A 27,646-nucleotide genomic window follows, 5' to 3' on the forward strand; every position below is an offset into this window, starting at 1 on the left:
TAGAGGGTAAATTAAAAGGATCTCTTGCTTTCCGAACAGTTCCAGCGCCAGAGACATCCAAAATTTTTTCGTCATCTTATTCATCCTGCAGACCAAAGCTGGCCTTACTTCTCTCATCAGCCCAATCTCCTTCCATACTCTCATTCTCAGAAGAGTGAGATGGTTCTGACATTGAGAAAAATTTGCCACCAGAGTCTCCAGAGCCCTTATCTTTAATGAGCTCTTTATCCACATCCACCCCACTGGAGCCAACATTTAATAATATACCTTGAGAATTGTCGTCAGCCAGGTCTGTAGGTGGTAGTGAGACTGAAGTATGTTGGGATTGCGCTGAGTTACACACACTAAAGGGTATTTTATTTTGAGGCATATTCGCTTCCATGCCTATATTGCTGTGCACTGGAGCTGGTAAGCAAGAAATTTCCCCATTAACTGTTACTACCATCTCCCCTTGATGAATTAGAGATATCGGAGATTTTTGCTTCGAAATAGGGGCAGTGGGCACATCAGTCATTGCAGTTTTGTTGCCTGGCTGAGTTCTCATTAAAGTCCCTTTTTGGAATATTCCCGGAACTTTAACTATCTTACCAGGAATAGTATCTTTGCTCCGCAGTCCCCCGGGAGAAGGATTAGATTTCCGAGCACCAGCAATACTCCCCCGTCCATTGCCTAGAGGTCGACACTGCAGCAACTACCAAAGCGGCCGCCCGGGTCTTGGAGCCTTTCGTGGCATTCTTGGGAGGCATTGTACTGTAAGTGCAGATGCTCCGGTCCTGGATTTCCACCGGACCCTCTGCCTGAGACTGAACTGAAACCCTACGTCCGATACTAGCCGCTCCCACGCCTGCTCCGAAGCTCCATCGGCATCCAAACAATCCCTGGTGCCCGCAAAAGAAGATGCGCCGAGACGGAGGAAACCGCAGAGGAAGCAGGCAGTGGAGCAGCCACAGCATGCCCAGAAAGCTCAGAACCTCGGACCCCGACTCACGCTGGACACATCACCGTCGGAAGGTAGGGCAGGGGGGCTAGCGCCAAGGAGAGTTAACCCAGCTCACATGATCAACGCCGCGATCGCCATCTTGCCTGAGCCTGAAGAGGTTTTTTTTTTTATACAGATTTTTTTCTGCCAAGTTTCCGAGAATGAAGAAACCTCAGCAAGTTATTACTGGTAATAGTAGTCTTATGGGTTGTAAAAATCATAAATTAAAATGCTTTGCCTAGTTTCCCCATGCAGTCGTTTGTTTTGTAATAATGTCTTGTTTTTTCCCCACAAAGAGAAAAAGAAATGTTGGCAGCGACAATGTGCGTCTTTAATGGGACACACAAGTCTGACCAGAAGGCACAAGGTCTCACATTTTGGAATCCCTGATCAGATTGCTTCAAATATTGCTGCAAGGAAACAGGTGTAGGGGTATCATCATCACCTTCATGCGTTTTCTACTTTTTACATCACTGTGAAGATGGTAGGTAACATGTAAATCTGTAGAAGATATAAGCCGTAAAACTTCTGTGACAGCTAAGTAATGTTGCTTATGTTACAGCCTGAAGAACAAGTTACTTACCTTCGGTAACGATGTATCTGTAAGAAACATTAGTTAGTTAGATTCCTCACCTTCGAATATCCCCAGGCGTCAGACTGGATCCGGAAGATTTTTCGTCAGCAATACCCCTTGCGCGTCGCTAGGCGCCGTCTGCGGCTCCGCGTCCGTCGGCGTCGTGCGTCGGAATGACGTCGTCGGAGTACTTAGACGCCGCCCTCGCGCGCTGACATCAGTTCTTGTACATAGCCTTCCGCGCCAGGAACGCAGAGCCATGCAAAGACCGACACTGGTGCCAAAAATAAAATCTAGGGGCCTGAAAAGGATAACCTTAACCCTAGATGTCAGTTCGCAGAACGGGGAGGATGGGTGGGTCGGTGAGGAATCTAACTAACTAATGTTTCTTACAGATACATCGTTACCGAAGGTAAGTAACTTGTTCATCTGAAAGAAACACGTTAGTTAGATTCCTCACCTTAGAATAGATACCCAAGCAATACCATCCCCGGTGGTGGGTCTGCGAACCAAGATCACACCAGAAAGTCCTGGAGGACAGAACGGCCAAAGAAGCCATCCCTCCGGACTTGGCTGTCAAGGCAATAATGCCTGGCAAACGTGTGTAGCGAAGCCCACGTCGCCGCCTGACAGATGTCCTGCAAAGGGACTCCCCGTCCCAAGGCAGTAGTAGCCGCTGTGGCCCGAGTAGAATGGGCGCGCAGCCCAACAGGAGGGTCCTTTTTTGCCAAAGAGTAACAAATTTTGATGCACAAAACGACCCACCGAGAGATGGTCCGTTTGTGCACAGCTTTCCCCTTCTTAGCACCCACGTATCCAACGAAAAGTTGGTCGTCCACCCGGAACTGCTTTGTGCGGTCCAAATAAAAGGAGAGCGCACGTTTTGGGTCCAGACGGTGGAGCCTCTCTTCCTCTTTGGAAGGATGGGGAGGCGGAAAGAAGGTGGGCAAGGTGACAGACTGCCCAAGATGAAATGGAGTCACCACTTTCGGAAGAAAGGAGGGACGAGGCCGAAGGACAACCTTGTCCGGATGAACAGACAGAAAAGGAGGCTTTGAAGATAAAGCCTGGAGCTCACTCACCCGTCTAGCCGAGGTGATGGCTACCAGAAAAGCAGTCTTAAGAGTCAGAAGACGAAGAGGACAATTGTGAAGAGGCTCGAAGGGAGCGCACATCAGGAATGTCAAGACCAGATTCAAGTCCCACTGAGGCATTACAAAAGGGACAGGAGGGAACGTGTGAGTAATGCCTTTTAGAAAGCGTGTAACCACAGGGGACTTAAAAAGAGAAGGCTGATCAGGAAGCCGCAAGAAGGCAGAGATGGCAGCAAGATAACCTTTCAGGGTGCCCAGGGCCGAGGCCTGCCGGGCCAGAGAAAGAAGAAAGAGGAGAACCTCAGAAAGAGGGGCGGAAAGGGGATCCACAGCCTTTGCTGTGCACCATGCCACAAATTTGTTCCACCGGCAGGCGTATACCGTCTTTGTGGAGGGACGCCTGGCTGCCAGAATGATATCACAGACTTCAGGAGGCAAGTCGAATGGCATCAACTGCCGCCGCTCAATCTCCACGCATGGAGGTGGAGGCTGGACAGGTTCGGGTGGAGGACCGTCCCCTGCTGCTGCGACAGAAGATCCTCCCGAAGGGGCAGACGTATCGGGGGATCGGTCAACATACTGAGTAGCTCCGGATACCAGTATCTTCGTGCCCAATCCGGAGCCACCAAGATGACTTGGGCCCGGTCGTGCCTGATCTTCTTCAGCACTCTGGGCAGAAGTGGTATAGGCGGAAAGGCGTACAACAGACCGCAACTCCACTCGTGACGAAAAGCGTCGCCGAGCGAGTGCCGCCTTGGAAATTCCAACGCGCAGAACTGCTGACATTGCGCGTTCTCTTCGGTGGCGAATAGATCTAACCAAGGCTCTCCCCACTGCTGAAAGAGACCTTGCGCCACTTCGGAGTTCAGACGCCATTCGTGATCCATCATGCACCGGCGGCTGAGTTCGTCCGCTCTGGCGTTCAGAGAGCCCGCCAGATGTTGAACCACTAGGGTGACGCCCTGGTGTTCCAGCCACGTCCAGAGGCGCAGAGCCTCCTGACAAAGGGTCCACGACCCCACCCCGCCCTGTTTGTTGCAATACCACATGGCGGTGGTGTTGTCCGTGAACACCTGCACGACACTGCCCCTGACAGAGGGAAGGAAGGCTTTCAGTGCAAGTCGGATCGCCCTCAACTCCAACAGGTTGATGTGGAGACGAGACTCCGCCGGAGACCAGAGGCCTCTGATCTCCGCCTCTCCCATATGGCCACCCCATCCCAGGAGGGACGCATCCGTCACTACGACATGCTCCGGTTGGGGAAGGGAGAGGCTTCTGCCCATGACCCAATCGCGGTCCGTGAGCCACCACTGCAACTGCTGTGCAGTGCCCTCCGAGATCAAGACATGGTCGGACAGTTTGCCGTGATGCTGGGCCCACTGAAACTTCAGGTCCCACTGCAGAGCCCGCATGCGCCGCCTGGCGTGATGCACTAGTAGGATGCAGGAGGCCATCAGCCCCAGAAGCCGCAACACTAGCCTGACCGAAACCCAGGATAGAGGCCGAAAGATGGGAATCAGGGCCTGTATATCCCGGACCCGCTGTTCCGGTGGATAGACCCGGAACTGCGCCGAATCGAGAACCGCTCCGATGAAGAGGAGCTTCTGAGAGGGACTCAGGTGTGACTTCGGCACGTTGATGGAAAACCCCAGCAAATGCAGGAGATCCGCCGTAGTCTGGAGGTGGGAGACGACTGTCTGGGGCGAGCCCGCCTTCAACAACCAGTCGTCGAGATAGGGGAAGACTGGAACCCCTGATCTGCGCAGATGAGCTGCGACCACCGCCATCACTTTCGTGAACACCCGAGGGGCACTGGTGAGGCCGAAGGGGAGCACGGTAAACTGAAAGTGCTCTTGGCCCACCGTGAACCGCAGGTAACGCCGGTGGGCCGGCAGGACGGGGATGTGGAAATAAGCGTCCTGCAAGTCCAACGCTACCATCCAGTCTCCGGGGTCTAGGGCAGCTAGAACCTGAGCCAAAGTCAACATCTTGAACCTTTCCTTCCGGAGGAAGGCATTGACGTTCCGAAGGTCCAAGATAGGGCGGAGGCCCCCTTTGCCCTTCTTGGGAACCAGAAAGTAGTGGGAATAACAACCACGACCTACTTCTGGGCTCGGAACGCGCTCGACGGCCCCCTTGGCCAAGAGGGCGGAAACTTCCTCGTGGAGAAGATGCAAGTGATCCCCCGAGATACGGTGGTGCTGCGGTGGCATGGCTGGAGGGGTCGTCTCGAAGGGGAGGGAGTAGCCCCTTCGGACGATTTGCAGCACCCACCTGTCCGATGTGATGGACCGCCAGTGGAGCAGGTGATGGCGAACCCTGCCGCCCACTGGCGTGGAATGGGCCTGAAAGCTCGGACTAGGAAGGCTTTGAGGCGGATGCTGCCGGGGTGGATGTGGGCTGACCTCGTCGTCCTCCAGATCCGCCTCGGCGGAAACCACGTCCGCGACCGCGCGCAGGTTGGTTCTGCGGCTGGTGGCTAGGCGCACGTGAGGAGGCACCCCTTCCTTGGCCACGAAAGGGGCGAAAAGCGGAAGATTGCGACCGCGGGGCCGAGAGGCCCAAGGACTTGGCCGTAGCCCGGGAGTCCTTAAAGCGGTTCAGCGCACTGTCCGCCTTCTCGCCAAACAGGCGAGTGCCATCAAACGGCATGTCCATGAGAGTGCTCTGGACATCCCCGGAAAACGACATGGACCGCAGCCAGGCGTGACGTCGAAGCACCACAGTGGTGGAAATGGCCCTACCCAGCGAGTCCGTGGTGTCAAGCCCACAACGTATGGCATGTCGCGCGGCATCCCTCCCATCGGCCAGAGCCTGGGTAAGTCGTGTCCGGACCTCCTCCGGACACAGGGGCAGCGCGTCCTCCACCGCATCCCACAGAGAGTGGGAATAACGGTCCAAGAGACAAGCGGTGTTCAAAGACCGCAGGCCCAAACTAAGGGATGAGAACAGTTTCTTGCCAAACTGCTCCAGTCTCTTGGAATCCCGGTCCGGCGGGGCGGTCGGGAAAGAGGATTGGGAGGTGGAGGCCTGGATAACCAGGCTCTCAGGGGTAGGGTGTTGGGACAGAAAACTGGGGTCGCCCGGAGCAGGGCGGTGGCGCCTGGCAACGTTCCTGTCCACAGGAGGAACTGTGGAGGGCTTGGACCAGGTGCCCTGGAGAACGTCAGTGAGGGCTTCATTGAACGGCAGCAGAGGCTCAGTGGAGCTTGCTGCAGATTGAAGCACCTCAGTGAGGACGTTCGTCCTCACAGCCACGGCAGGTAGCTCGAGCCCAAGGGCTGCGGCCGCCTTGCGCAGCACCACGGAGAAAGCAGCACCCTCCTCCGAAGCCACAGTCGGAGGAGAGATGAATCCAGTGTCTGGCGAGGTATCCAGACCACTGGCCTCCCCCAGTTCATCTGCCCAGTCCTGGGACAGTTGGCCTGATGGGCCATAGGATCCTCGGATCCCTCCCAGTAGTCCCCATCATCCGACTCCTGGTGTAGAGGAGAAAGTAACGGAGCCGGGCGGTAGACAAAATGTGTCTCTAGCCGCGTCGATCTCGGCGTCCATCGACGCCGGACCGGCGCCGGGCCTGGACCGGGACTAAACTGGGGCACGGCGTCGAGCGGAGTCGGCGTCGGAACCGGAGTCGACGCCGGTGGAGGAGTGACAAGGTTAACCGGCGTCGACGGGGACTCGAGAACGGGTCCCTCGGGCGCTTGCGGCGTCGAGGCCGGAGCCGCCGGCTGGCAAGGCAGCCCAGTCGGGTCCGCGGGGCCCGAAGGCGCACCAGCGGGCGCCGACGGCGGAGCCAGGTTCCTCATGGCCGAGAGGAAGGCACTGACTTCCGCCGGCGTCGCGTTAGTCCCAGGGACCGGAGGGTATGGGGACGGACGCGGCGCCTGCGGCTCCGCCGGAGCCGCGGGGGTGGAACCATCCTGACCCTCGACCGAGTGGCGCGACCGGCGAGGGGAGTCCGAAGAGCGATGTCGTCTCTTGGACTTCTTGGAATGCTTCGACTTACCCGAAGACTTTGATCCCGACGACCGATGGTGACGTCGGCTGCGGCTCCGCGACCGATCCTTGGACCTCCTCCTGGACCGGGATCGAGAGGCGCGCGGAGCAGAGTGGCGAATCTCGAGAAGCTTACGGGACCGCTCCCGTCTAGCCTTCGAGGTCAGGGCCTTACAGTCCGAGCACGACTCCGCGTCGTGGTCGAGGCCCAAACAGTACAGGCACCGGCGATGATGGTCCGTAACCGACATCAATCGGCTACAGTTCGTACAGGCTTTAAACCCAGGCATCCTACCGGCACCGGTGTCGATAGACAGGATCAAAAAGGATCAAAAAGTTAGTCAAAAATTGACTAAAAGGGGTAGCTCTCCCGGATCTGCGCTTACTGGCGCGGAAAAAAGAAGAACTGACGTCAGCGCGCGAGGGCGGCGTCTAAGTACTCCGACGACGCCATTCCGGCGCACGACGCCGACGACGGACGCGGAGCCGCAGACGACGCCTAGCGACGCGCAAGGGGTATTGCTGACGAAAAATCTTCCGGATCCAGTCTGACGCCTGCGGATATTCTAAGGTGAGGAATCTAACTAACGTGTTTCTTTCAGATTCTTACACATTCACAAGGTGTGCAGTGACATTACAGCAGCATTCTTCGTCTTACCATAAAGGCAGCTCTATAGTTTAGAGTCGCTGTAAATGGGTATGCCAATACTGTCTAATCCACAAGTACGTATCTTGCATGGATATTAAAATAGTAATGCTACATAAAAATAGGGCCAGAACTACATGCGCTGCTTTGCATGCTTAAATGTACTTTAGACCGAAATATGAGAATTGGCTCTTTTTGCTTCATCAGTAACGGTTACTCTAACCTCGCTGCACCACACTTCCTATAAACATGTTGCATATCAGCTAATCTTCCAATGCAGGTGTTCGCAATAGCAACAACTTGCCTGAATGAAGGGAAAACTTTTCGGAAAGCAACTTTGAAAGCCAATACTTAAATGTACATTTATTCAAATGATGGCATAATTTAGATCCCATGTTGGTGGTGGTTGCAGTCTAGTCTGAACCAACTTAATAATGCCTTCTAAAAAAGGCCTAATGACAGTAGTTCTGACCAAACAAATATTTTCCTAGTCTGTCATTAGTAACTAAGGCAGCTAAATGTAGATTACAAATCAAAATACTCACCACTAACTATGCGTAACCATTCAAGTTTCTCACTAGTAACAGTTATGCGGCTCTAGGCTGCTCTAGATTCATGATGTGCATTATTCCAATATCTTCTGGGTACGAGCCCCATGACGACAATAGTTAACCTACAATGCTATACTATGACACCATAATTTTCAGATATCTTCTTAAGTTTAACGTTAGCCAAGAGCTTTAGATTTTACTAAAATTATATGGATAATGTACATACTTTTGGGGCCATCAGCTAACCGTTTTCATTCACTGGTCTATTGCGGTAATTCATATTTTTTCTATTGTCCACTGCAGCAAATAGCATGGAGTACTGGTTCAGCCCACGTACAGAATGGGGCCAGGGGTCAGCCCGCATGGGGCCAGGGGTCAGACCGCATACAGCATGGGGTCAGACCGCATACAGCATGGGGTCAGACCGCATACAGCATGGGGCCGGGGGTCAGCAGGCATACAGCATGGGGCCGGGGGTCAGCAGGCATACAGCATGGGGCCGGGGGTCTGCCCGCGGACAGCATGGGGCCGGGGGTCTGCCCGCGGACAGCATGGGGCCGGGGGTCTGCCCGCGGACAGCATGGGGCCGGGGGTCTGCCCGCGGACAGCATGGGGCCGGGGGTCTGCCCGCGGACAGCATGGGGCCGGGGGTCTGCCCGCGGACAGCATGGGGCCGGGGGTCTGCCCGCGGACAGCATGGGGCCGGGGGTCAGCCCGCTTACAGCATGGGGCCGGGGGTCAGCCCGCGTACAGCATGGGGCCGGGGGTCAGCCCGCGTACAGCATGGGGCCGGGGGTCAGCCCGCGTACAGCATGGGGCCAGGGGTCAGCCCGCGTACAGCATGGGGCCAGGGGTCAGCCCGCGTACAGCATGGGGCCAGGGGTCAGCCCGCGTACAGCATGGGGCCAGGGGTCAGCCCGCGTACAGCATGGGGCCAGGGGTCAGCCCGCGTACAGCATGGGGCCAGGGGTCAGCCCGCGTACAGCATGGGGCCAGGGGTCAGCCCGCGTACAGCATGGGGCCAGGGGTCAGCCCGCGTACAGCATGGGGCCAGGGGTCAGCCCGCGTACAGCATGGGGCCAGGGGTCAGCCCGCGTACAGCATGGGGCCAGGGGTCAGCCCGCGTACAGCATGGGGCCAGGGGTCAGCCCGCGTACAGCATGGGGCCAGGGGTCAGCCCGCGTACAGCATGGGGCCAGGGGTCAGCCCGCGTACAGCATGGGGCCAGGGGTCAGCCCGCGTACAGCATGGGGCCAGGGGTCAGCCCGCGTACAGCATGGGGCCAGGGGTTAGCCCGCGTACAGCATGGGGCCAGGGGTTAGCCCACGTACAGCATGGGGCCAGGGGTCAGCCCACGTACAGCATGGGGCCAGGGGTCAGCCCATGTACAGCCACTGGCTAACATCACTGTAAGTGAAGTCATTCTGCTCTTTAAAATTGAGGACAACTAATACATTTAAGAAATTATTACCCATTACTCCTATTTCTTTATAACAGTTAGCACCAATTTTATACATTATTCACAAGAAAGAAAAGAAAATCAACCAATATGAATTATAAAAAAAAGAGTAAGCAGCTGGGCCATAGCGTTGGCCTTTACATACAACAAAATAATATTGTTTAGTCACAACGTTTTTCTGTATTTCAATGGGGTTGAAATGCTACTTACATAGTGACTGCCAGTGGTTTAGACTATTTGCACGTTTTTCTTCCTTCACCTTCTCTGTGTTTTACTTAGGGTGCTGCCTAAACGAGCTACTGAGGCACCCTTTTTAAGTCTGGCTTGACAGCACAGCTGTTGCCAGACCTTACACACCCTTTTTAGGTCAGCCTTGACAGAGTAGCTGCTTCCAAATCTTATGTGCTAAAAAATAATTTTCACGCATACAAGAGATACTGGTTCATCGGAGTACATCTTTTGATTTGTCAAAAACTGTGTGCTTCCACAGAAAAAGAGCTTACCCTCCAGCCAGCTGTAATCATTAGTTCATCTAGCTGACTGAGCCAGGCTGTTTATCAAACAGACCTTTCATGTTTGAGCTTCGGTGACAAACACCCCATTATGATAGGCAGAGCTTTCTCTTAAAGGTCACACAAATGCCAGTGTGATGCTACCATGCAGCTTCTCCTAGATAATCATGGTGTTTTTTCTTCTCTGTTTATAATGTGTGAGGGCTTATGCACAATACAGAAGGTCTTTGTTGGTTATGAGCCAATGACCAAGGTTATAAGCTTCACCAGTTTATTATGAAAAGTTACAATAAATCAGTGGGCCTGACTGGTTTATTGTAAAAGGATATGTTAAATTCAACGGGCATTTAAGAGTGTATTGTTATTACTCCATTAACATCTGCAGAGGGGCACTGTGTTATTTGGAATCTCAGTTTATTCCAGTATTGGAACTTTCATAGATTCCCATGATTGTATCATTCCCCATCTCAGGAAGGATCATAGTGCTGTTCCTCCACGTATTCCTCATCAGAATCTGTGTCCTGACACTTGACATGTAATTGAGAAGGGCTATCCGCATCGCCAAACGGACCATCATCCGCCTCAGAACCCTCTTCTTCAAGGAGGAGTGCAGGAGGTAGAGGAGTCACCCTCCTGGAGGAAGTCATCTCCGGTGTAATCTGGCACTATCTGACAGAAATAGAATTTTTTCCCATCGTTGACGAGGTCGTCGACGGGGCCGTCGGAGACATGAGAATTGTCGTCAAAGCAATGGACGTCGTTGACGCAGCAGTCATCGAGACAGCCGTTGTCGTTATAACCATTGATGACGACACAGCAACCACCGGCGTTGAAGTCATCGGCGAGGAACCCTGTAGCGTCAGCGCCGGAGACTATGAAATCTCCGTCGACGAGCCCTTCGAAGGAGCCAGAGTAGAAGGAGAAGACTGTACTCTTGATGATTTCGTCAACGGAGTCATCGTCAACGATGGGACTTTCTTCACAGATTTTACCTCAGAAGAGAGTGAGGAGGGCTTTTTGAAAGCTGGAGGAGAAGATGGAGCAACAGAGCTGGATTTCCTCTCGGACATCACTCCTTTTGACAGTCCTTCCCTCTCCTTTACACCTCAGTGAGGAGATTCACCAGGAGTACGCCTTTCAGACCTATGAGAGGTCTTTTTTAAGGCCTTACCAGGATGTTCTTCAGAAGGCAAAGGAGACACTCTACCCCTTTTTACAGACCTTCTGGAAGATGTAGCAGAAGATGCCTCATCACTGTCATTGGAGACAGGCTCCTTTCTAGACTTGAGTTTCTGCAGCCAGGTTAGCAAACACCCTTCACGGTCTCGCAGAGTCTTCGTAGAAAAAGTGCAGCATATTTTACAGTCTGCTGCCTTATGGTCTGGGTACAGACAATAAATACAATCTTTGTGTTTGTCCTCCACACACAACCTCTTCTTAGCACAGGTTGCACAGGCTTTAAAGAGAGCTTTCTTTGCCTTATCAGACAACTTGGCACGAAGTCCAAGCAGGTTTTGAAGAAAAACAGGTCAGAAATAAGGTTAACAGGAAAAAAACTGAGCAGAGATCAGTGGAGAAACCCTTGCACAACGTGCGGTAGAAAATCTGAGACTCTGAGCTCTCAGGAGGGTTCTAAGGGGTGAGGCTAATCTGATTGGTTGTTCACTTTATTTGGTCTCTTTTACAAAAAGAGGTGGATATGCTGCAAAACGAGAATGGGCCTAGGCCTAGTTTCTGTTTTGGTAATGGTTTCTATTGCTATTTTATGTATACCGGGGACACCCATTCAGACGACGGGGAATGATACAAGCATGGGAATCTATGAAAGCTTCCAATACTGGAGAACCAAAGTTACAGGTAAGTAACTTGTTTTCTTCCAGTAGTAGGCAAGGATATTAGTGTTAGTTACCATCTCTGACAAACTGTGAGGGTAGAAGATTTGCACTGCGATAATCCTGGTTAGCTCCTCTTAGGAAACCTAGTATGTTGCTTTGCCAACTGTAATGCTGTTTACATTTCTAATTTTGCGACTGTATACCTGATGGCTGCCTTGCTGGAAACCTTACAATCAATACAGTAGGCCTGAAGAAGGCAATAATAAAGGGTACAGCGAAAGCAAAATAGTGGAGCACTCCTCATATGTAAATAACAATATAGCATTTGTTCTGCTTGAATGATATAGAGATGCGATCTTATTAAAGGACTTCAGACATTTTAGGCATGTGATATTTTTACGTCTTGCTTGAAAGCAGTGTCACAAAGATTGTTATGCATTAGATAATATTCTATAATTTGCCACTTAATTATACATATAACAACTTGATAAATTATATATGCATTGCTGTACATTTCCTTGTTACACAGGCAAAGTTGTTGTGGTGACCCTTTCTTGTAGATGATCTCAGCCAACACGTGTTTCGTACTTGAAGGACTTTTTCAAAGCTCATTAATGTGGTACATAAAACAATGTTTCGAAGATACACTTTATTGTGGATTAAAACCAAGAAATGTGTCCATACTGGTTAAAAAATGGGGCATCAAACATATGAACCAATTTTTTTGTCTGATATACCGGTTTCTAAAAAACCAGAATTGAGCCCACTTAGATTCATGCATACCTCCATGGTGTGCCCTAAATAAATGAAGCCTGTGATGTAAAGCAGTAGATTGTTAAAAAAAACAGCTCCGTTAGCTGTCAATTCTAAGTATAATGATATGCATTGCCATACGTAAGCATGGCTAAAAATAGTTACTTCATTACGGGTAGGTTTCTTCATTTCATTTCTTTGATATATGTAATCTCGATCCTGAGAGGTTTGATCGGATTTGTAACAAGAGCTTTAGATCAGAAGAATTACCCCCGGTTTTACTTTACATTACTTTAGTGACCAATACTTACTTACGAATACCCGTGGGCGCCGAGACGCCCACGGGTATTCGTTAGCGCTCTACAAATGTCAAAAAATAAATAAATAAATAAATAAACATAGGTAACTGAGTCTATATGATGAAGTTTTCATGTTTTTCTTTCCCCTACTTATAGGGTGTGCATGTCAGCACTTGATACTCTGCTTTTCACCGGTGGCTGTATTCTCGTACTCCTTTGTACATTTTTCATATAACTGCATGGTATTAGTGTAGCACTATACGTTCTGTCTTATTGGGCAAAAGACTTTATCTTGCCTATTTGTAAATCTCCACTGGATTTTTTTAAAAAGAGGTGGAGGAACTGCTTTACATCACAGGCTTCAATAATTTAGGGCACACTATGGAGATATGCATGAGTCTAACTGGTCTCAAGTCTAATTTTTTTAGACACTGGGGCATCAGACATGCACATTAGTTTATATGTCTGATATGTCCGATGCCCCCTTTTAAGCACACAATTAAAAGTACAAAATATTGTGAGAATATATATATACGAACACACACACACACACACACACACACACACACACACACACACACACACACACACACACACACACACACACACACACACACACACACACACACACACACACACACACACACACACACACACACACACACACACACACACACACACACACACACACACACACACACACACACACACACACACACACACACACACACACACAAAAACATACACTAGCTTTTAGTTTTTTTGTCTTACCTTTCAAAGTCCCGGGTTTTGGTGCATTCCTGGGTCCCTTTACTTATTACAATTAGAAAATCTTGAGTTAAGACGAAGGGTACTCGTTCTCGTTTATAACCAAATTTTTTCTTTTTGTGATCCAGAAAGTGCCCAAAATCAATGTGGAACAGCTTTAAGAAGAAAATATATGGATATATCATTTAGGTTATCTGAGTCTCTACCTTGATTAAACAAACTATATCAACATTTTATTCTAAATGTGGAACGATATTTTTAAAAAACACATATACATTAAAGTAGCAAAATTATGTAATGTCAGTCCACTATAACTCGGCTTAAACATCAGTGCAGTTACAAGTTGATGGGCTAGCACAATGCAAGTAGAAAACAGGTCCACACAACTGATTTAGCTGAAAAGGATTATGTTACTTACCCTGTAAGCATCTGTTCTTGGAATGTAGTGCTGTAGATTCAAATACTTAGCATAAGTCCGTCATCTAGTGTTGGGCTGGGGTGATTGAGTGTTGTTTTTGTCCAAAGAGGTTTTTCGAGTCACAAGGCTGTGTGACTCCTCCCTTTGGGGATACTGCGCATGGGCAGAATCCATTTTTGGTTGTTTTGCTAAACTTGCTAGATTAAGTATCAGTAATGTGATGTCCATGCAAGTAATGTGAATGAAGGTAAATTAGAAAAGTAAACTGGCGTCTGCGGAGGAGGGTGTGCGCATGTGAATCTACAGCGCTACATGACAGGAACAGATGCTTACAAGGTAAGTAACATAATCCGATCAAGGTATCTGTGGCTGTAGATACACGTGCTTAGCATAGACTGTAAAGCAGTCCTTCCCCCAAAGCGGTGGCTAGCTTGTGGGGGTTGCAGTTGTTTGAAAAAGAGTACATAGCACTGCTTGTCCAACATTGGATTGTTGGCTTACTAATACATAAACACAGTAATGTTTTGTGAAGGTGTGTGGTGTTGTCTCAAAAACAACAAAGTCCGTGTGTGTTAAACAGGGCCTCTTTAGGTTAACGGAGCACGGGTCTGCTGACTCACTACAATCCTGTATAATGTTCCAAAGGAAAGTAGACCTACATAAGTAGTATAGGTTTTATATAAAGCCCTCACTCGCCAACCTGGTTGGTGACATGCTTCATCATCGGGCTCCACTGGGTATGGCCGAATGCCATCCCAGTGTGCTACACCGCCAGGTTACTGCGGAGCGGGGTTCTTGTGAGGCGACAGTGAATTTAAAAACTTCCAATTGAGTCAAAAAAGCAGTTTTATTTGTTTTGCTAATTGGAAATATTAAAAAGAAAGAGCGAGGGTCAAAAAATAGAAGGCCGGATTCACTCTGTGGCGGTCAACATGTTTCTGCCTTAATGTATGATTAACAGGCTTTCGTCAGGACCAGAGTGGGGGTGCAGAGTCACGGTGGTGTGGGCGCGCTAAGGCTCACCCTCCCGTGGACTAACAATGTGAAAAATATATACAGTGAATAATCCGCCAATAGTTATAATGGAGGAGAGGAACGAGTTTATTCTGATAGTTAACAAACACACAACAAAAGACAAAACATGAAAGAATTGTAAGTGTTGATGGTCAAACTCGTAATCCATCGCTGCCAAAGTCAGCCAAGCAGCAAACAAGGTGCTCAATTGGAGAAGTGCCATTAGCGAATACCACAGGTGCAATAATTGTGAAATCAGTGCACCTAAAATTAACAGGTCACAGGTGTCAGGCAAGTGGGATGAGACTTGTCCTGAATAGTGTGTCTAATAAAGTATATCGAGACACATGTGAATGCTGTATTGTGTGTGAAAACTTATATAGCATTGGGGCAGGGGGCACGGAGAAACGTACCCCTGTGTAAGTCATAGGTAACGACTTAGACTACAGGGAAGGAAGAAAACCCAGTCTTACTCGGAGGCATATCCATATGAAGCCTCAAGGATCCCGGGAGGGGGGTGGGAGCATATGGCACACCCTGGAATTAAAGAAAATAAAGGGAAGGAGGAGTAAAAACCAAGAGCGTGGTATCTCTTAGAGCGCTTACCGTTAAAATGGAAGAAGGAGGAAGTGGGATAGAGTGTTACTCACGCCCTCGTTGCTCAGCACCCGTTTGGTACCAGAGGAGCCTCTCGCACCCGGGTCCGAAATGTCAGGGTCTGTGGAGGGGGCTCGTATATGTGGTAGCAGGGATTGCGTGCGTCGCGTGAGGCGATGGGACAAAGAGAGAGCGCCACGGTGATTTGACATGCTCAGCCGTTACTGCTGCGTGATTGGGTAACATGGCGGTGGGGGAGCCAATGATATCATGGTTAGGAAAAAGGTCATTGCTGGTTAAAGTCGGGAAGCTGTTCGCGGGAGAAAGTGTGTTTTTTTCTCCGTAGGACGGAGCTTTATTGAGCGTGGGAACCTTTACACTCCCCATTATTGAGTGATATGTCTAGAGCCAATTATATCGTTGTCACGAAAAAAGGCGATGCCGTATGTTGAAAGGGAGTTAATCGCGGAAAAGGCAGGATAAAAGAATAGGACATAGCCTTATATAGCGTGAGCATATGACGCTCGCCTTTAGTGAGTAAAGAATGCGGAACATCTTCCGGTACATGGAAGCTCATGTATATAAGGGGACTCCTTGTGGAATAGAAGCTCACAAGGTCTAGCGATGCAGCCAATCGACCATAAGGTACGGCAATTGAACCGGGCCATATGAATATATAATATCACGTTGCTCAGGAGGAAGAAATGATAGGGCAACAGAAATTATATGCCAAAAGGGACTATTTCAGAGTGAGTAGTGATGGTGTGTGGTGTTGGCCATATTGCTGCTTTGCAAATGTCAGCAATGGGTATGTTCCCTATGAATGCCATTGAAGCCCCTATTTTACAGGTTGAGGGGGTGCTAGGGCGGAACAGGTAAATGTCTTTTAGCTTTAGCATAAACAAGTCTGAATGCATTTGACTATCCATCTACAAATACCATCTTTTGAAATTGGCTTTCCAGTGTGTGGAGGTTAGCAAGCAAGTAATAATTGCTTAGTTTTCCTGAAAGTTTTGGTTCTGTCAATATAATACATTGAAGCTCTTCTAATGTCTAGAGTATGAAGAGCTCTTTCCACAACAGAATTAGGTGGTGGAAAGAAGACAGATAATTCTATTGATTGGTTAATATGGAAAGCTGAGACTACTTTGGGAAGAAACTTTGGGTTTGTTCAGAGCACTACTTTGGCTTGGTGGAGTTGGAAGAATGGTTCTTCTATTGTTAGTGCTTGGACACGTCTGAGTGAAGTGATAGCTATTAAAAATGCTACTTTCCAAGATAAGTAATGGAGTTGGCAGGAATTTAGTGGCTCAAATGGATGCCCCCATGAGCCTTGCTTGAACAATGTCGAGATTCCAAGATGGTCCCGGTGGAAGTGAAGGGGGAATTACTCTTTTAAGTCCTTCCAAGAACACTTTAATGGCTGGTATCTTGAATAAAGGTACATGTTGTCTATTTTGCAGATAGGCTGCAATGGCTGCAAGGTGTAAGCATATTTAAGTGTAGGCTAGACCGGAGGTTTGGAGATGCAGGTGATGACAAATGTTTGTAGCTACGCATCTAAAGGGCTTACTTTTTGATTCTGGCAGGGCAGGACAAATCGTTCCCATTCGGCAGCATAGCACTTCCTAGTTGTAGGCTTACTAGCTTCTTTAAGACTATCCATGCATTGTTGTGGTAGGTATAGATACCCACATTCTATGACCTCAGGATCCATAACTCAAGGTTCATTTAATTGGGATTGGAAGGTCAGATTTCGCCATGGTTCTGTGTGAGAAGGTCCGGCTTGAGAGGAAGTTTCTCGTGGGGAACTTGTGAGAGCTCTAGTAGTATGGTGAACCAAGGCTGATGAGCCCAGGTTGGAGCTATTAGTACTGGGTGAGGGAGGTTTGCCTGAGCTTTTTGACAACAAATGGAAGTATTGGGAGAGGTGGAAAAGCATATGAAAATATCCTTGACCAGTTCATCTATAGAGCATTGCCCTCAGATAGTGGGTGTGGGAACCTGGATGCGATGTATGGGCATTTTGCGTTTTTAGGGTTGCAAACAGGTCTATTTGTGGAAACCCCCACTTGAGAGTATGGTAGGACGACTCTGGGTTAAGTTCATATTCGTGCGTACTTCTATGCCAGCCAGTTACAATGGCTGGCATACTGGCTTGCAGTACGCAATTTGCAAGAGTTGGATATGTCATTACGGGACAGGGACAAGGGGATCATCCACAGCATCTTACTACCACAGGCCCCCCTATCGATGTTGACACCCCACTTATTGAAATTAGCTATTACTTATTGGCGGAGTGAAGTACACTGGAGGGACGACACCGTATGCCCCCACGATTCCACTGCTGGGTATCGCTACACGTTCGGGACTAACCTCTAACCGTACTCTACAGGCTTGGACTGAGACAGGCATCACCACGATAGGAGAGTTCTTTTCGGAGGGTGTATTAATGACACATGAAACGTTTGCATGCGTACATGGTGCCCCCGATACGTTGTTCCTCTTACACGCACATATATCCCGTTATATACGCATTACATGGTCGCCCGAAGACCCTGAACCATCCACAAATACATTACTTACCATGCAATACCTAATGTGAAATGGGGCATGGCTGACAAAATGGCTGACTCACGGGATTCGAACTGAGAGGGCGATCTCATTACAGTCGCTACGCGATAAGTGGGAAGGGGACGTAGGGCGTGTATTCAGTGTCAAGGAATGGGACACGCTATTGGGGTACCCTAAGGTCTCTCGTAATCCTAAATTTAAATGCATTCAATTGATGTAGCTACACAGGGCGTACTTAACCCCACACAGATGGCCGCAGTAGCCGGGGGTAGATAGGGGCAGTGGCAGTGGGGGGTGGGGTCATTGGCGTGCCCGTTTCGGGCAGCCCCCACCCCAATTAAAAATTGCCCAAAAAACTCCCTGGCGTCTAGTGGACATTCAGCCCTCCCTGGGGGGCAGATGGGGGCATCTTCCCCCCCCCGGGCACATTTTTATTACGGTGGGGGCATTGGCATGCCCGTTTTTGGCAACCACCACCCTAAGTAAAATTTGCTCAAAAAAATCCCTGGTGTCTAGTAGGCTTTCTGCCCCCTCTGGGGGGCAGATGTGGGCATTAGCCCCAATCTGCACCCCCAGGGGGTGCAAAAAGCCCACTAGTCACCAGGGATTTTTTGTGGGCAAATTTGAATTAGGGTGGGGGCTGCCCAAAACAGGCATGCCCATGCACCCACCCCCTTCCCCGCAAACATTGCAGCCTTCCTCCCCCCTCTGGGGAGCAGATGGGGCAGTAGCCCCCAATCTGCCATCCCGGGGGGGGAGGGGTGGGGACGACGACAAAAAGCCCACTAGACGCCGGGGATTTTTTTAGGCACATTTTATTAGGGTGGGGGCATTGGCATGCCCGTTTTATGCAACCCCCATCGTAATTAAAATTTGCACAAAAAAAAAACCCCTGGTGTCTAGTAGGCTTTCTGCCCCCCCAGTGGGGCAGATGGGGGCATTAGTGATAGGCAATTTTGATGTTGCCTCAATACGTTTTGGGCCCTTGCCTGTCGCCGGGACTTGGGCCTCCCACACAAGTGAGGCACCATTTTTATTGGGAGACCCAGGGGAACGCTGGGTGGTAGGAAATTTGTGTCACCCCGGTGATGCCACAACTTTCCCACACAAAAATGTGTGAAAAAGTGATTTTTTCAGCTATAATTGAGGTTTGCAGGGGATTCTGGGTAAGGAACGTTGAGGGATCCACGCAAGCCATACTTCCCTGGAATCCCCCGGGTGTCTAGTTTTCAGAAATGTGAGAGTTTGGTAGGTTTCCCTAGATGGCCGCAGAGCACGGGGCCAAAAACCCAGGTGACCCCCCCCCTTGCAAAAGCAGGTAGTTTTGAGCTAGGCAATTTTGATGTCGCCTAACTACGTTTTTGGCCCTTGGCTGTCGCTGGTACTTGGGCCTCCCACACAAGTGAGGCACCGTTTTTATCAGGAGACCCGGGGAACGCTGGGTGGTAGGAAATTTGTGACAGCCCGGTGATGCCACAATTTTCCCACACAAAAATGTGTGAAAAAGGTGCATTTTTCAGCTAAAATTTGCAGGGGATTCTGGGTAAGGAAACGTTGGGGGATCCATGCAAGCCATACCTCCCTGGAATCCCCTGGGTGTCTAGTTTTCAGAAATGTGTGGGTATGGTTGGTTTCCCTAGGTGCTGGCAGAGCTATGGTTCAAAAACTACAGCTAGACACTTTTCCAAAACAGGGTCATTTTTCACAGCAAAATTGAGGTGTGTCCACATTGCGTTTTGCGCCGTTTCCTGTCGCGGGCAATAGGCCGACCCACACAAGTGAGGTACCATTTTTCTTGGAAGACTTTGGGGAACGCGAAAATGTGCAAATATTACTGTTTCTAAACTCTATAATTTGTTCCCATTTCAGAGATACATAGGTGTCTTTCATACCGATTTTCCATGTATACATTTTCCCACAATAATTGCTATATACCCGGTACATAATAAAAAGCCATTGGAAATTGATGCTCAGTTTCTGACTCTGGGTTTGTCGGGTTCTTGGTGAACCTACAAGTCCTATATATCCCCACAACCAGAAAGGTCAAACGGATGAATATTGCTTTCAAAGAGCTGTCATAATTAGAAGAAGTTAGAGGTGAAAACGTTGACACAAAAGGTTGTTTTTTGCAACTACATTTCAATTTTTCCTATATTTAACTGTTAGTTTCTATAAAGAAACCTTGAAGGATCTACACAAATGACCCATTGCTGAATTCAGAATTTTGTCTACTTTTCTAAAATGTATAGCTTTCCAGGATCCATTATTGCTTTCATACCCATTTCTACCATTAAATGGAAGGAGGTTGAAAGCACAAAAAATAGCAGAAATAGGCTATGTCCCAGAAAAATGCCAAAACTGTGTAAAAAATGTTGGTTTTCTGACAAAAGTCTGCCATTCGCTAAAAGCTGGGAAAATGGTGATTTCAGCCCCATAAATCCTTTTTTGATACCATTTGCAGGGAGAAACCCAGCCGCTTTCATTTGCAGCCCTTTTTTCCCCACTTTCCCCCCCAAAAAAACAAAATGTAGCTGTATTTTGGCTAATTTCTAGAACCCCTCCAGGGGAATCCACAAACACTGGGTACCTTTACAGTCCCCATGATGTTGGAATAAAAGGACGCAAATTTGGCGTGGATACCTTATGTGGTCAAAAGGTTACAGGGGCCTAAGCGCACACTACCCCAAATCGCCAAAAAAAGGCTCATCATCAGAAAGACGTAGCACTACCTTAAGCATTTTTTAAGTACTGCGACCCTCGTTAAGCGGGGAGACCGCCTTTACGTGGTTTTTACCACGTTGTACCTTTAACACGCATGGTTTTAGAACACATATGCTTTTACAACATACACCTTTACCAAGCATTTAAGGTAAGTTCAGGGGTGTGGTGGTCTACCCCTACAACTACATTGTGTGTGTGTGTGTATATATATATACATACACACACACACACACACACACACACACACACACAGATATATATATATACACATATACAACGCATGGTAAAGGCATACGTTGTCAAGCATATGCGTTCAAAAATAATGAGTTGGAAAGGCATGCCTACAACTACATTGTGTGTGTGTGTGTGTGTGTGTGTGTGTGTGTATATAAATATATATAGACACACACACACACACACACACACACACACACACACACACACACACACACACACACACACACACACACACATATATATATATACATATACCACCATGGTAAAGGCATACGTTGTCAAGCATATGCGTTCAAAAATAATGCGTTGGAAAGGCATGCGGAGTATTTCCCTGCGTTGTTCCGTCATACAACCGTTGAGCAGTAGTGAGGGCCTCAAAGAGGAAGTTATCCTCAATAGGGTCTTTGTGTAAGGGTACCTGGTGGTATACTGCAGCCCTGGCTATTAAGACTTGATAAGCCGAAGCATCATCTAGTGGGGATGGGCATGTAGGATAAAGGTCTCGGTCAGTATCCCCCTGTGGGTCTATATCATAGGCGTCCCGTGGGTCCCCAGTATATGTCCCCTCTACTATGTCTTCATTAACATCCCTGAAGGGTGAATGTGTGTTATGAGATGAAATGTAGCCCTCCCCAGACTGTTGTCGTAAAGCAGGTGGTGGAGTGTTTTGTCACATAAAAGGCAGCTGAAGACAAACTCTGAAGCGAAAGAGACTGACCCTTTACAATTGCAGTGTCACAAACTCATGGGCCCGGTGTTGCTTTGCCTTTGGAGCTACCTTTTAACAAGACCTTTGCAGTTGATCAACTGGAAGTGTCACGATTCCGTTTCGCGCCTCATGCGAGTTGCGGGAGGTTTTACGGACTACATCACCCAGGAAGCCCTGCGACGCAACGAGGGAGGAGACACGATAAAGACCGCCAAGATCCCTTCCCCGGCGTCGGATATTCTGACCCGGAAGTCAGAAGCTTGCCGAACACTGCGTACGGAGCAGCTTCCAGCTGGATTGCCGTACATCGTCCCCGGAGGGTGAGTGGCGAGATATCCAAGCTGAGCTTTGCTGACGCTCAGGGACCTCGCTCTGATACCCTTGTTACCAATCCCCGGTCCCCGGAGCTCAGCACACCGGCAGGGGCCGTTAACTCGTTGTGCACCCGGATTCCATCTATCACGTGCTCAGTGGAGGAGTATTATCTTGGTCCTCCGTTGGAGAGCACGCGCATTGCGGCTCGTGCGGAGGACGTTTTGTCCCTGGTCCCAACGTTCCGTGTCCTCCGTTGGTGAGCCTGCGTCTTGTGGCTCGTGCGGAGGACGTGTTTAGGAACTACAAGGGGAGCGGTGCTCCTGAATTATTACCTGGGTCCTCCGTTGGTGAGCACGCGCCTGGCGGCTCATGCGGAGGACGTTTTGTTTCCGGTTCTTTCCGTAACCGGCCTCACCACAGATACCGCGCCCTCGTTGGTGAGCTAGCGTCTTGCGGCTCGTGCGGGGCATGGTTTCCTTGCTTTTACCCTTCTACACTCTCCCTTTACGTGTCCTCCGTTGGTGAGCCTGCGTCTTGCGGCTCTTGCGGAGGACGGTTTTCCCACTCACTTCACGGATTTCTTTTGCCTTCCATCGGAGGAGTCAGCAACGCCTCAACAAACCAACGACCAGAGTACAATCGCACACCATAAACCAAGGTACTGTGGTTCCTGTAAACTATGTATTGGCCAGTCAAGGTAGCGAAAGGATTTTACTAAACCGTGTTTCTCTGCATCACAGGTAGACTGTCACTCCGAGAGGCAACGTTAGTTTGGGGTCATAGAAGAGAAGAATCTTCTGTCCTGTGTTTATACTTTGCACTGCAGGTATATTAATGTTACTGGTTTCTGACGGGAGGGTGAGAGTCTAGGGAAAAGAGAGTGTTATATCCGATGTGCTTTGTCATTTCAGGTCCTTTTTCCCTGCAGTCCCCTTCCTATCCTTCCCTCACTTGATCCTCCTTTAGACCACGGCTTTTACGGCATTCTGGTCTTGGGTAGATCAGGGGGTGGACCCAATCTCAGCATCACTCCGACCCTGAGGACACACAGCTGACAGGAAGAGAAGTACTCGGCCATGGCTGGTGCCGTTAGGCACATCTTATTCATCCAGTGCTTCATTGTGGAGTCAGACTGACTGAGCAGTGGCATGCAACCTAATGATGCAATGGTCTCCGCATCTGATGACAGTTTTGTTCCTGTGGGTCTCTCCTTTCTGATGTGTTTGTACCCTTTCCCCAGACCTCATCAACCAGCTATACATGAAACAGATTTTCAAATACTGAGGCTTCTTCACGCTGTCTGGACTCAGTCTAACCACGTACCAAAGCCCAGTGAGGGTGACCTCTAAATACCAAAGGAAGTCTCAATGCCTCACTGACAGACTGTGCTTAGTACCACACCCAGGTAGAGACACAATAGTAATCTTCCCACTTCGTTTCCCAATGACGAAATTCAACATCTCCTTTGGGATGGAATCCAGTCATCCTAAATCTGAACGCACACAACCATTTCCCCACAAGCTGAGAGTGGTAAATAGCTAGGACATAAGAGAACTTATCGTATTTAACACCCCAACCAGAATACCACCTCCACTGTCTTGCAGACAGAAGAAATACATAAAAAAACATTCAGCACATTTATTCTTAGCTTTAGCCACTTAAGTAGTTTTACTCTCTGCCACAGGTGTTTGTTGATGTGTTCCTTAAATAAAAAGTTCATAATAACATGCCACATCAATTAGCTTTGACTAATGTTGTATTATAACGAAATCCATGTTAAACAATGATGTGTTTTTCTATGTTATAGAAATGTAATTTTTGAGGGTGCATTTTTCCCACGTGCCATTTCAAATCAATACGGAAGAAACTCTCTGCTCGAGTACCTTGAGGTGGAGTGGTCAGAGGACCAAGATCTTTGCCAGAATGTATTACTCTACACAAAACTAAACGTGTGAGCCAGTCAACCCATTCAACATCCACCGACTCCTCAATGCATGCTTGACAAGTCAGTCCTTCTTTTTAGTAGTATTCATGGTAATTTCTAAAAACTGCAACACTGACTCTGCAACTCATCTTTGTTCTCCAGTCGCACTCTCGCATAATTGGGCTTCTTGGGGTGAATCTCGCCTTACACCCCGATAATGCAAAAAACAACAAGTACATGCCTGCTTTCCGTATGGAGACTTTTTAGCTAAAGCTTTAAACACGGATAGGAACTTGGGGAGAGGAGTTGGCCTAACGGCTAGGGCGGTCGGCCTCGAATCTGGGGAGGTGGGCTAGAGTCTCGGCAATGACGCTGAACGTCCTGTGATTCTGGGCAAATCACTTAATCTCCCCGTGCCTAACAAAAATGAATGTGTCCTCATGTAACGCAACTGGTGCTATGTAAAGCGCTCTTGATACCGGATCAAGTTTGCGCTATATAAAACTCTGTCAAAAGAAAAAAACATTAAAAAAACACTTCTATTCATAACAGAAGAACGTGCCTGGAAAGCTGTCATTGCGTCAAACCAAGGCAGCTATTCCAATGAATCTGCAGGGTTTCACCAGGTTACTAAATTGTCATCATGAATGTTGATGTTAATGTAGTAATTAAGTTGTACTATTGCACTCTGTACATAATTCAGCATACACTTTAAAAACAAGTACTGCCTGCCACTGTTTTGGGCTCACAGCATTCATAATCTCTACAGAATTCTGATTTTGAGATTAGTTGTTTTTGCCGAATTAGGTATTTCAGACAGTTATCCATAGCTGAAATGCACATTGCATCCAAACAGCAGCCATACTGAAGTTGTAATCTTTTTAATAGCAGTGCTTCAGTTTTGATGCCAACAACATACCCAGCACATCAAACACAACACATTAAAAAATGACATATCGCTAAATCAGCACAGACACTCCTCTGTGATCTTTCCTGTACTTCGCAACTGGAAATCTCTCTTTTACTCACCTGAAAGTTTTATGCCATCAACTTCTCGTTTAGCATCACTATTTGCAGGCTCCTTCCAACTGAGTGAGAATTTACTTTAGTAGCTTGAGAGTGATTATATTACCCATTTAGCATTGTCAAATCTTTTCAAAATACAAGAGCCACCATTCCTCGTAGGGATTTAAAACCTTTATTGGGTCCAGTAACCTCAAATTATAAATTCTTAGTATAGCTCCACAGAATTGAGCTTTGTCGACTACTTGGCCAAATTCACCATAAAACACATCTAAGAATGGTTTGATAGCCAGCACTGCTTTTGGCTCTTTAGCTACATCTATTAGCCTCAAAATGCGCTTATAGCAATGGTAGATCAGACCATCAACAGGTGTTAGGTATGTTGAGCTACTCGCATGTCTTCACATCAAAATATGTGACGTAGGCATGGCTCATCCAAGAAGATGATCCAATAATAAACTTTGCTACCAACGTTTTTCATTACTAACACGGTGGAGTGCTCACTCCTATTCACAATTGATTAGTTTCCTTATAAATAAAGCTTGGCAACTCAGTCTTTCCTTCAAACACACATTGCAATCAAATTTCTACAAAAATAAGTTGTTTTTCTATCAGTAACCTGTATGCTGGCCTGTTAACTTCATTTCCAACATCGAATATCTCACATTACCCTCAATGATCAATGAGTCAAAGAAAATCATAATATGAAATTTCATTATCTGATTAGAAAAACCAGGGTGCACCACATGCATGAATAATCAGAAGAGGTAGCTATACATAGGCTTTATTCTGTTTTCATTGCTCCAAGGTATGATAAAGATTGTTCTCTTAAAACAGACTCACAGACAAAATTGACCAGCAAGAACCTAAGTCATTGTAGTGTTGCGCACAGACCCCGTCAATTATAAATTCACCAATGTGGGGATCTCAAGGTCTCAGAGCAAGCCAAAACAACACTTCTACCCTAAAAATAAAACCTGATGTCAATGATTCTAAAAGTACAGATACATTTCGGAACCGCAGTGCATTGTTAAGGCATGAAATACATCTTAGCACAACTTGAAGAATACCTTGGCTATACTAAAAATGTTGCCATTTTGCTCCCTTCACGGGACAAACATCTCTATTCCTAAATGCATGTGCAAATTTATTGAACCCGTGGATTCAAATCACCAGTAATACTCCTCTCTTGCACAAAATTTGATATGTTTAAGAATACATCAATATGACGATAAATGCATCAAATCATCTTAATATGAGATTTCAATTTCCAATACCAAAGGGCACCACATGCATGAATCATCAGATGCAGCAGCTCTTGAACGCATTATGCTGTTTTCAATTACACAAGGTATGAGAAAGGGAGAAAATGAACCATACCTGGTTCATATCATTCCTAATTGAAAAGTCACAATACTTCTAAAGTGAACACAACCAATCCTCTCCGATCATGGCAATGATCATTACTCTCACCTCTACTCTTCAATACCTTTGAAACTCAGTGTATCCGACCATATGCATTCTGAAACATAATGACAGAAACCACAAGTCCATTATCTCAGTTTGCCTTGGATGCTCAGGTCTGAATGAACCAAACTGTGCAAATTAGTCATCAGAAATACTAGGTACTAAAACTTCAACATGAACATCCCTGTGCTTCCATCAGAAATAAAATTAAGCACAATGTACTGTGCATACCTCACTGAACATTATGAGAAATAAGACCATTTTATCTACAAGTAACAGGACGCCCATATTATTGCTCCATACATGACAGTATAGAATACAGAAAAACAACACCAATTCCCAAAATTAATAAAGCAGAACTTGATAGTTGTGGTTCCGCCCTTCTGTCTCCTCCTACAAAATGCTGTGTCACAAACACTTCGAATCAGATTGCATTAAAATATTTATCTGTATTAAAAATATGTTTGCCATGATTTCTTTTTTAGAATTGCTATCCTGCAGAACTAGTCACTGGGGCAGCGGAGTGCTTTAAAGATAAGAGTGTGTGAGATAAGAGTGTGTATAAGTCCAGATTTCTAGGTCAGAAGAGGAGATCACGATTTAGCCTAATATTGCCCAGAGTGGAGTTTCATCATTATAGTGTTAGGCAAGACAAGACTTGTTTAGATGTTTGGGCTTTTTTGGTTTTTGAGAATTAGCCTTTTTTCCTTGTTTCACGTTGTACAACACACATACAGATTGAAGTTTTTTTCTTTAGGTAAGGCAGTGTATTGCTTTATAGATGATGAACAAGGTTAACAAATTCCATGTTTCAGCCTGAAGATCACTCTTTCTGATTGAGGTGACTTATGTTACATTCCACAGAATCTCGTGTCCAGCCAATTCCTGAAGTATTTATCACATAACTTACACTAAAGCTTGTGCTTAAAACACAGCACCTATGGCTCCTCTTCAAACAGAACCCTTGTTACATATGCTTTATTTGCAAATGAGCTGTCAAAAATCACCTAACGTATGTTCTGATACAACAAATTGAAATAACATCATATTGAAAGATTATGTCAATATGCCAACGTTCATGCAAGGTGTAATTGACAGCATATTTACAAATACACAATGTATGACCTGTGTGGGTTTTCAAGCAAGCCTCACCACATTGTATTATAATATTACTATTT

At 47.6% G+C, this 27,646-nt stretch overlaps 1 protein-coding gene across 1 annotated transcript in view; it reads right to left on the minus strand.

The window, feature by feature from the left end:
* The window catches only part of PIK3CA (phosphatidylinositol-4,5-bisphosphate 3-kinase catalytic subunit alpha), a 256,280-nt gene that overhangs the window by 4,828 nt on the left and 223,806 nt on the right, over positions 1-27,646 (minus strand). Inside the window, exon 19 of the mRNA XM_085635399.1 lies at positions 13,473-13,624. Within this exon, the coding sequence (XP_085491525.1) occupies positions 13,473-13,624 (152 nt within the window). The remainder of the gene's footprint in view (positions 1-13,472; positions 13,625-27,646) is intronic.

Source organism: Triturus cristatus, chromosome 11 (genome assembly GCF_964204655.1).
Source record: "Triturus cristatus chromosome 11, aTriCri1.1, whole genome shotgun sequence".
NCBI classification, from domain to species: Eukaryota; Metazoa; Chordata; class Amphibia; order Caudata; family Salamandridae; genus Triturus; species Triturus cristatus.